The following is a 10,393-nucleotide window of genomic DNA, read 5'->3' as shown; positions in this document are numbered from 1 at the left end:
CAACATTACGGCAAGAACAACGAGAGCAACTCAGCAGGCACGTGAATCCATTACGATGGCAGGCAATTATGTGCGTGTTTCTTGCGCTCCGCCCCACTGTCTCCGCCTGATAGTTGGGGCCATACGCAAATCAAAACAGTTTCCACCACCAACAACAAAGCCAGCCAGCCACAGCAGTAAAAACAGCAACAACAACAGCAACAACAACAACAACAGCAGCAGGTATGAAAAGCCACGAAATGGGTTTTTAATGCAAACGACTTTCCCTCCAATTGCACACGGCCAAGGTGAATGCTGAGGGCGCTAGCCGATGAAAACTTGTAAAAGTCTGGCCGAGACCACGAAAGGAAATTACAAAGGCTGCGGCCAAACCAATGTATGGGTCAAAGCTTTAAGCGATTTTTCAGGTTTATATGATCAGCTCTTAAAGGGAATGGTTTTTGTTCAGTCAACAATTCAGGATTCTGCGAATATATTTGGTGTATTAGTCCACAATTCACAAATTACTACACAAAAAAGTATAAATAAAATAAAAGAAATAAACTATTGCTACAATAATTCAAACTGTTGAACAAGATAAGAATAAAATATTAAATTACTTAGGAAAATTTTAAAATGAAATTTCTACTATTAGAATAGCACAATAACGGAACAAATTAAACGCATCGGATTAGCAACTAAACTACAAAAGATAATGCTATCGTACTCAGTTGGGCTAGTAGATGGATTATTTTTAAGACAATACCTACTGAATTTATTATTGTTATTGCTTGGTGTATATTTAGGTTAAAGTTTGACTTAGAGTATTAAGTATTCATAAAGCTTTCTATATAGCAATGGTTTTAAAAAATGGCTTCAAAAGCCTATAAAAATCTCAAAAGTTATAGAGTTTCGGGGTAATCATTCTCGTAGGTGGTTTCGGTAGGGTTTGTATGTTATAGCTCAAAGGATTTCTGTAACATCAAGAAGTAATTTTAGAACTTCCAACTTAAAAAGGGAATTTAATGACACTAGGTCATAGCAAAGAAATTCTTTTAATATCACATAGTTATTACAAACTTGTTCCTCATTTAAAAAGCAACTTATATCGGAAATGAATACAAGTTAGTTATGATTAGTCCTAATTTTAATAGACCCCTCCATGTTCGGTGTACCGTATCTCTGTTCCCAGAAATCCAATGTTTTGGTATGTTTAGAAGCGCCAGTCGTGGCAGCAACAAGCCGAATGGGTCGGTCTGCTGGTTGTCTGCCCGCCTGTCGCTCCACCTTTCCGACTGTCAGTCAGTTGGCTTTGTCAGTTGGCCAGGTGGGTCGGCGGTCGGCGGCCAGGCTGTTCGGGCCTCCAATTGGCCCAAAAGAGAGCTTTAAATAAACAAACTAATAGCTGAAATCAAGGGGGTGCGAGCGAGAGAGAGAGCGCGCGAGCGGAATAGGAACGGCAACTGTCTTCGAAATGCACCGCATATACACCATATTCTATGGCAACCGCGCCAAGCCAAAATCGTGGATGTATAACCCGAATAAACAAACTAATAAAACGGGCCCACATGCCCGAGCCAGCGAGTCCACGAATCCTGGCTCAGAGCTGCCACGGAGGCGACCAACAAAACACTCGAGGAGCACACACAAATACCATACTTGTCCTATCTATACAACTATCTATACATATACCCCAAGAGACTGAACACCAAACAACTGAATAAAAAAAAAAACAAAAACTAAATCACCAAAAATCAACGTCGAGAACTGAAGGGAAAAGCAGCTCAAGTGGAGCAGTCGCTCCCAATTCCATTCGCCGCACACCCACTGTATCTATTTGTGTGTCCCCAAAAAGAACCAAACTAATCCATAATCCGACGACCAGGGAGCTGAATGCAGTTGCAAATTAGATAACCAGGACTGGTTATTCGAACATTCGGGGATTTACCATAAAACTGGGTGAGCGAATTTCAATTACAGCCTGGCTGTTGTAATTAAAAAGTGATATTTTTCGATTTTAAAGTTCTCAAAATGAATATACCTCAGAGGATTAAATGTGAGAATCAGGGGTTTATGCTCCTGTGATTCTCAGTAGGTACCGAAATATTTTGGAATTTTATCAAGAGGTAATAGTGGTGATTGAAAGATTTGCCTCATCAATTAAAAGTGGAGCAATTGTAATAGTTTGTCTATTTTGATTTTAAGAAAGCAAACAAAAATAGGTTAAATAAACCAAAAAAGTGACGTTTTTTTTCTATATTTTTGTTTAGGTTAATAAACTACTAATCTCAATTTATAAGGTAGAACTAAATTCATATTTTATATCTTATAAACCTTTTGTTAAGCTATGTTGTGTTGTGTTTTTATTGATTGTTTTCTTTGTGTTTTGTTAAATACAACCTGCTTAGGCATTAAGTTGCTATTGGCTAAATATATACTTATCATACAAAATACCCTTTTTTAGGCTCTTCTAAGACTGCATATTATGCAAGGAAAGTAGAGGATTCACCAGAGATCATCCTTAATCCCCATAACCATGTCCGAAGCTCTCCAGGAGTCGCTTGCCCGCATCGAACTATTATGAAACTCGAAGGTGGAAGGTGCCACACGCACGGCAACGGGCCAGGGTCAGGGGCAGGTAGAGGTGGGGCAGGTGCTGGGACAGGGCCAGGTGGCAGTACAGGTGCCAGTCCAAGTGCCGTTGCAAGGACAAGTGCCACCAAGGGCGACACCGGCGACGGCGGCGGCAACTCATGCCAGGCGCCGCCAGCTGATCTCCATGGCCAAATGCCGCAGTCGCTCCGTACTCAACGATGAAACACCAATGCCGGAGGCATCCTGTCCAGCTCCTGCTCCAGCTCTTGCGAATCCTTCGCCGCAACCCCAACTACAACAACAACAACAACAACAACAGAACTACTTACCTCAAACATCTTTGCTGAAAATCGAACCGTTCGTTCCTAGTTTTAATCAAAGACTACGCCGGCGTCCTATTGGTCGCTCCCATAGCACCTTAAGCCACAATGTCATCCCCAAGCGACCCGTGCAGCAGCAACTCCAGCAGCAGCAGCAACTCCAGCAGCAACAACAATCGGAGTTGCAAGTTGGCCAGCAGCAACAACTCAAGCGGAGCTATGCCGCCGCTGCCCAAATCCGCCAGCAGCAGCAGCAACAACAGCAACAGCGCAATCTACCACGTGGCGTGGGCATCCAACGGCAGAGATCGAAGTCCACCTCCTCCTCGGCGGCTTCCAATAGTTGTCGTCCCGCCACGGCGGCCGTAACTCCAAACACTTTGGTGGGCAGTGCTGGTGGAACGCTGGTCAGTGGAGCCATCGTCACACCGCAACCAAATGGCATCTGCCGGATTCAGAGATTGCCCAAGGAACGCGAGGAGTTGCCCGATCGCATCAACTACGACAAGAGGGGTTTGACCGCCATTCCCATCTTCGAACAGGAACCCAATCTTCGGCTGCTGTCGCTGCAGCACAACCTGATCAACACCTTCCACATACCCAAGGAGCTGCCACCGCCTCCGCCGCCACCGCCAGTGCCAGTGACAGTGCCTCCTCCTCCGATTTCGACGACGCGGGAGAGCAACAACAATAAGCTGGGTGGTTTGTATCCTGAAATTGTTAAATTAAGATTATATTGTAGTTAACAGTTAACCAGTATTTTAGAACTTATAGCAAAAAGTGACTTTAAGGAATATTTAAAATTACGAGGTGCTCCTGCAGTCCGACAGAGGGCGCCACCTAAAATTCGATTTTTAGGCTAACAATTAATATAATTTATCGCCCTTGCAGACTACAACAACGGCAATGGATTAAAGGAAGGAGGACGCTCTGGCCTGCGTGGCCACCATCCCGGCAGACTCACCCGTGCCATGACCAATGCAGGCGGCAATTCCCATCGCCTGTCGCCGAAATCCGGAGGAAGTCCTGGTTCGGGTAGTCCACTGACCACCCAGGCACTGGCCATCAATGGAGGAGGAGCCGCCGGGCGCTCCAAGCTCCAAGCCAAAAGGGGCTACAACTATGGGCAGGCACAGCTGACGCCTCCGCCGGCGCTGCGCATGCGCTATGGACTGGAGAAATCGAAGAGCTTCGTGAGCAGCAGCCTGCAGGCGATGAAGCACCAGCAACAGCTCATCCAGAGGCGGGCATTGCTGAAGGCCACCAGGGGAGTGGCCGGCGGAGCGGCCGGCAATCTCCTCCAGAGCTGCGACGAGGGCAGTGCCCTGCACAGCAGCAATCTCTCGCTGTGCGGCGGATGTGGCGAGGAGGAGGATTCGCCCAGTGTGATGACCACCAGTTCCGCGCTGGAGCAGCTGAGCATCAAGAACAAGCAGTTGAGTTTGAGCGCCAGCTACGGCAGCATCTTCCAGCAGCTGGTCTTCCTGGATCTGTACGACAATCAGATCGAGAGGATAGCCAATCTGGATGGACTGCCCTCGCTGTCAGTGCTCCTGCTGGGTAAGAACCGGATCACGGACATTGGAGGGTTATCTTCTCTAAAGGATTCCCTGAGGGTGCTGGATCTGCATGGCAACAAGCTCACCAGTTTGGGCAGCCGCATCAATTGCCTGCAGCAACTCAAGTCGCTGAATCTGGCGGGGAATCAAATACGTCAGATAAACCAGCAGGATTTCCTGGGACTTCGTTGTCTCCGGGAACTGAATCTCAAAAGGAACAAGCTGCGGCGGATCAATGGCTTCCAGCATTTGGTTTCGCTGGAGCGGCTTTGGCTGTGCCACAACGAACTGCATCGCGTGGATGATATGGCCAGTATAGCTCGGGCCAACCGGCTCCTGGAAGTCACCATCGAAAATAATCCTGTCTCCCTCGCAGGAGATTGTGTATCCTTCCTGGTTTCGTATCTGCCACTGCTGCAGACCCTCAGTCAAATGCCCATCACGGAGCAAGTGCGTCGGGCGGCTCTGGCCTGGCGCCAGCACAAGGAGCAGGCCCAAGCTGCTCCTGGCAGCTCGGAAGCCTATCGCAGCATCCGTCGCGAAGAGGTGATATCCAATGCGAGGACGAACTGGGAGCTACTGCGTTCGCAGCAGACAGTGGCGGGTCGTCCCAAGAGCCGGCTGACCAGCGAGCTGGCCAAGATCAATGAGTCCAATGAGGGTCCAACGGCCGAGGAGGCGGAAACCGAGTCCGAGGAGTCGCAACAGCAGCCCAAGGAACTGATGGACGAGCTGCAGGCACTGATCAAACTGCCGCCGATAGCGAGGAATTTGAGGAACCCCCTGGTGGAGGATGACGTCTCCTCGGAGGCCTCCAGCCTGGGACCCAATGTGGACTCCTGCTCCAGTTGCTACAGCTCCGATAATGACGAGGTCGCAGCTAAAAATAGTAAACCACAAACGACGCAGATCGATGAAAACTGCAATAAAGTGGGTGTGGCAGAGAAGCCACCAGCTTCACCTGTTCCAGCTTCAACTCCAGCTCCAGCCAGTCCATCTCCTGAGGTGACTAAGGCAGCAGCTCCTCCAGCTGCAGTGGCCTCCTCACCTTCTCCGCCCGCCTTGACCTTGACGCCGCCCGCTGCTCCTGGAACTCCGGTGCCGGGTGGTGCACCCACTCCTCCGGGTGGTGCACCCACCACTGCCACCCTGCCCCTGCCCGCCACTGCATCCTCGAGCACAAGTCGTCCGGCGAGCAGCAAACAGCGTCCCCGACATGCGCCCATCACCCAGCTAGGCTTGCAGATCAATCAGCGCGGAGGAGCAGGAGGAGCCTCCTCCAAGCGGTACATGGCTGGCAGTCTGGTGCGGGCACAAACCGTGAGCAGCAGCACCAGCAACAGCAGCAGTTCCACCAGCACTGGTCGCGGAAAGGCCACCCAAAATGGCCTGACTTTGGTGGCCACTCAAACAAAGGCGGCAACGAGTGCCACTTCGAACCAATCCTCTGCAGGAACAGGAGGCGGAGGAGCAGGAGGATCGGCAACATCCAGTGGAGCAAGTGCTGCTGCCACGCCCAGTGCCGCCATCACGGTGTCCAAGCCGAGTGCCGCTGAACGGGAAAGAGAGCAGGGTGGCGATTACCTGATCGAGATTTGTGGCCGCTACCTGAACATCTATGGCCAGGGAGCACTCCGTTTCATCGACAAGCAGTGGAATCCGGCCAAGGCCAATGATGTGCACACCTTGAACTTCAGCTACATCAACTTCAACAGCATTGTGTGTGTGCTGGGCAGGATCAAGCTGCGATTCCCCCATGCCGAGCACTACGTTTTCCGGGAGACGAACATCTCGTGTTTGGGCCAACTCAATGGACTGGCCGAGCTGCAGGGACTGAGCAGTCTGCTCATCGATTCCGAGGGCAATGGCATAACGCTGAAGGAATCCTGGCGAGCCTATGCCATCTACAGGCTCTCCCACTGGGGACTGAAACAGCTAAATGGCCAGGAGGTCAGCGAAGCCGAGGTGGAGGCGGCCAATGCCATGTACGTGGGACTCTCCGACCTGGTGCTGTGGTCCATGCCGGAGGTGATGCTGCAGCCGCTGTTGGCGCGCCTGCGTCTGGATGAGACCTGCACGGCCAGCAAGCTGTCGCCCAAGGAGTGGCTCCTGCGGCCGGACAACAAATCCCTCCGCCTGGTGGTGGGCAAAGAGGCGCTCCAGTGGAAGAAGAATGCCGGCACAGGAGCTGCCTCCTCCGTGAGCAGCTTGAGCATCAGTCCAGCAACGGAGGCGGCCGGCACTGCCATGGCGCCCAGTGCCCGGGATCGGGGTCGCCAGCACTTTGCCCTGCTGCTGGAGAACACTTGCAACGCCGTGGAGAAGCTGCACAAACTGGAAACCCTGTGGCCCAGCATGCTGCTCGACATCGTCCGGAACACGCTCCTCGATTACGCCCAGTTGGATGTCTACCTGCGGAATCTCATGTGCGAACTGATGAAGTGAGGTGCGTTTGGTGGTGGTCCCATGTGAGAAAGAGAAACGAGAACGAGAATTAGTCGTACTGGCTTTTAGATAGCGGCGCACAGATAGAGCAACCATTATATTCCTACGATCCTAGGCATTTACCAATCCTGTAAAGCAGCTGCTTACAACTAGTCCAATTTTTATAAATATTTAACATTAAACATGACTCAAAACTACCAATCTGGGATGGCGTCTTTCTGGCCAACACCGGAAATGCATTACTCCGTAATCCGTTTGGTTTAAGCACCATAAGTGGGTTCATTTGTTGGACTTTTAAATAGTTTAAAGTATCGTGGGAGTGTAAAGTTAAAAGTCAAGTACTTTAAGCCATTTCACTATCTGACTTAGGCAGATATTACTTAAACTAATCGAACGATTTCTATGCACTCCTAGGATACTTTAAGACTAAAAATCTAGCCATACTGTCCTATGCCCTAGGCTGAGCCTCCTCATCCTCACCGCTGGTAGCCGGTTTCTGTGCCTTCTGCGCCTTGTCCACATGGATGTTCAAGATGGCCTCAATGCCCGGATAGAGCACAAAGTTGGTGTTCCGTATTTTCTTGTCAATTAGGTACGACGTCACCGATTCCGTGTTGAAGGCAATGTCCAGGGCATCGCTGTGCGTCACCTTGTCCAGGTGCGTTCGCTGCACTTTGATCACACAGTTCTCGAAGCCATTTACTTTGATGCTAAGGTCCAGATTGTAGGCGGCATCGATGTCTGGCCAGCGTTGGGTCAACACGTCTTCGCTCCACTGCAGTTCCTGGCTGGCGGGATTCAGTCGACCCGGTATGGTCACAAACTTGGACCACAGCTCGGAGGCAAAGTGCGGAGCCATGGGCGCCAGCATGATGATCTGGGCAGCCAGAGCCCGCTCAAATTGCTTTCCATGCCGCAGGACATGCTTAGGTGTGCGCTGTGGAGGATTACGCTTAGCAAGGATTGGAAAATACGATCAGTTGAACAACTAACCCTAAGGGAATTGGTCAATCCCTGCATTTTAGAGATAGCCACACTGAGTTGATGCGCATGGCGGTAGTTAAACGTGGCTCCTTTGACATAAAAGTTGCGGGCATCGAAGAGCTTGGCGTCCTCGGCCAGAAACTCCTCGCTGGTGGCCACCACATCCGAGGGCGTTTGATCCTCGCGAGCCTCTTGGAAATCCTGCAGGGTCAGCCAAAGACGCTTTTGCCAGTTGAGAATGCCAGGAAATGCTGTTCAATATATATAAAATATAAATAAGGTTAAATAATCTTAAAGCTAACAATACCCACTTGCACTGGACCAGTTGCGATGCGAGGTGGGCGCCACATCGGCCAGGATGATCAGTCTCGTTGTGTCCGTTCCATATTCATTGAACATATCGCTGGGCTCCACGCCATTCAGCTTCGACTTGGACATCTTCTCCCAGGTCATGACGACGGGCTCTTTGGTTTCCTTCAACACTGCCTGGTTCTTCTTGGCGTTCACAATTTCCACTTCCGCTTCGGGCACATACCGTCCGCTGCCCTTCACCCGGAAGGAGCGTCCCATGACCATGCCCTGGACCAGCAGGCGGGAGAAGGGTTCGCTGGTGGGCGAGAGGCCGCAGCTGTGCAGGAAGTGGTTCATGAAGCGGGCATAGTAGAGATGCAGCACGGCGTGCTCTTTACCGCCGATGTACAGGTCCACGGGCATGAACTTGTTGGCCAGCGCGGGATCGAATATGCGCTCGGAGTTCTGGGCATCCAGATAACGCAGGTAGTACCAGGAGCTGTCCACAAAGGTGTCCATTGTATCCGTCTCTCTTCGCGCCTCCTTATCCCCGCACTTGGGGCACTCGCAGAGGAAGGCTTCTTTGGGGGAATCCTTTGGTGGCAGGGAGACCGGCAGCTGCTCCTCGGGCACAGGAACTGCTCCGCACTTGGCGCAGTGCACAATGGGAATTGGAGTGCCCCAGTAGCGCTGGCGTGAGATCAGCCAATCCTGCAGCTTGGAGGACACCCGATAGCCGCCCACATTGAGGCGAGTGGCTGCCTGAAGCACCTCCTTCCTCAGCAGCTCCCAGTTGGCTGGACTCACGCCGTCTTCCTCCTTGCAGGATGAGGTGAAGGCCAGGCCATGCGACTCCCACAGCTCCTTGTCTTCGCCGCGGAAACTAGGGGCTGCTAGATAAACATCGCACTTTGGCGGGAAGGTTACCTCGTCGCCGAAGATCACGGGAAGTGTGGTGCCCGCAAAGGGATTCTCCGCAGTGAGACTGCCCGCATCCTCGAGCTTCGACAGGTGGTGATTGCTGCGCAGGACAAGGAATGCATGGGGATCCTTCAAGTGCTCCGGATGGGCAGTCCACACCCGTAGAAGCCCAGAGGCGGAGGTGAGCAGGTTGAAGGCATAGCCATCGCATTCTCCGATCCAATGGCGCTGCAGGTTGATTATATCGCGCCAATCGCGCAGCGTGGGATCCTCCAGGCCATCGAGCAACTGTTTGGCATAGGCACTCGTCCGGATGAACCACTGCCTGAGGAGTTTCTTCTCCACTTTGGCCCCCGAGCGCCAGGAGCAGCCATTGGCGTCCACCTGCTCGTCGGCCAGCACCGTCTGGTCCACGGGATCCCAGTTGACGAGGGCCTCGTTCTGGTAGGCCAGCCCATGGCGGTGCAGCATGAGGAACAGGTGCTGCGTCCACTTGTAGTACTGCGGACTGCAGGTGGACAGCTCGTGGTTCCAGTCGAAGGAGCAGTCCAGTCGTCTGAGTTGCTCCTTCATCTGTGCGATGTTCTGCTCCGTCCAGGAGGCGGGCTCTACGCCCCGCTGGTTGGCGGCATTCTCCGCGGGCAGGCCAAAGGAATCCCAACCCATGGGTTGGAACACATTCTTGCCGCACATCCGCTGGAAACGAGCCACCGAATCGGCAATGGTGTAGACGCGCACATGGCCCATGTGGAGATTGCCCGAGGGATAGGGGAACATGGAGAGCACGTAGTACTTGTCCTGCGAGTCCCGGGGGTTGAACTGCCCTCCCGCGAGCTGCTCCCGCCAGTGAGCTTCAATCCGGTGCTTAACATCGTTAGTTAACTCCAAGTTCTGCAATTTAATGAGAGTTTTAATGGATTTTCATCGATATTTGCTTACTCACCTCAGTTCCCGTGCAGCTTTGGGTGAGCAGACGCCGCCAACTACTCCAATATGCCCCTCTCCAGGGGCGAGTACTTCTCAGCGCTTGCATTTCCTTACTTTAATTTATTAAATTGCACATTTCACAATTATTAAATAACAAAATCGTAAGAACCCAATGCACTCTACAGTTACACAGCTGTTTTTGCGGTAAGAGTTGCCACATCGGTTATGTGCCTGATATTTGCTCTAAGAATTTTTGGCGGGAAGGCTTTCTGACCCACTGGCAGCCCTTCGCCCACTGTTGTATTTTTGGGGCAACCTGCACTACGGCAACTCCTTGTTTTTGCAATTTGTTTTTCACTAGGTGGCAAGGCT

General features: G+C 51.6%; 2 protein-coding genes across 2 annotated transcripts; one reads left to right on the top strand and one right to left on the bottom strand.

Moving 5' to 3' along the window:
• Positions 1–1,603: 1,603 nt before the first annotated feature.
• LOC108146272 lies at positions 1,604–6,986 on the top strand. Its single transcript, XM_017272212.2, has 3 exons — positions 1,604–1,938; positions 2,444–3,596; positions 3,786–6,986. Exons 2-3 carry the CDS (start codon positions 2,759–2,761, stop codon positions 6,896–6,898), a joined length of 3,951 nt encoding a protein of 1,316 aa, XP_017127701.1. The 5' UTR covers positions 1,604–1,938; positions 2,444–2,758; the 3' UTR covers positions 6,899–6,986.
• On the bottom strand, positions 6,962–10,229 carry LOC108146273 (probable leucine--tRNA ligase, mitochondrial). The gene is made up of 4 exons (XM_017272213.2): positions 10,038–10,229; positions 8,194–9,985; positions 7,892–8,133; positions 6,962–7,835 (listed from the first exon to the last, which is right to left on the bottom strand). The coding sequence occupies exons 1-4, from the start codon at positions 10,125–10,127 to the stop codon at positions 7,347–7,349; spliced, it is 2,613 nt and encodes an 870-aa protein (XP_017127702.1). The 5' UTR covers positions 10,128–10,229; the 3' UTR covers positions 6,962–7,346.
• Between the last annotated feature and the right edge of the window lie 164 nt (positions 10,230–10,393).

The sequence above is a fragment of the Drosophila elegans genome, unplaced genomic scaffold, assembly GCF_018152505.1.
Source record: "Drosophila elegans isolate 14027-0461.03 unplaced genomic scaffold, ASM1815250v1 contig_208, whole genome shotgun sequence".
Lineage (NCBI taxonomy): Eukaryota > Metazoa > Arthropoda > Insecta > Diptera > Drosophilidae > Drosophila > Drosophila elegans.
The sequence above is the reverse complement of the archived record's forward strand: the minus strand, read 5'-3'. Positions and strand labels throughout refer to the sequence as shown.

What these genes read in the sequence shown, in the direction of transcription:
- LOC108146272 (XM_017272212.2), top strand. Translation starts at nt 2,759, where the DNA reads ATGGCCAAATGCCGCAGTCGCTCCGTACTCAACGATGAAACACCAATG. An exon ending in CAACAACAATAAGCTGGGTG is followed by an intron (nt 3,597 to 3,785) that starts GTTTGTATCCTG and finishes TCGCCCTTGCAG; the next exon opens with ACTACAACAACGGCAATGGA.
- LOC108146273 (XM_017272213.2), bottom strand. Translation starts at nt 10,127, where the DNA reads ATGCAAGCGCTGAGAAGTACTCGCCCCTGGAGAGGGGCATATTGGAGT. An exon ending in AAAGCTGCACGGGAACTGAG is followed by an intron (nt 9,986 to 10,037) that starts GTGAGTAAGCAA and finishes ATTAAATTGCAG; the next exon opens with AACTTGGAGTTAACTAACGA. An exon ending in GATTGACCAATTCCCTTAGG is followed by an intron (nt 7,836 to 7,891) that starts GTTAGTTGTTCA and finishes AATCCTCCACAG; the next exon opens with CGCACACCTAAGCATGTCCT.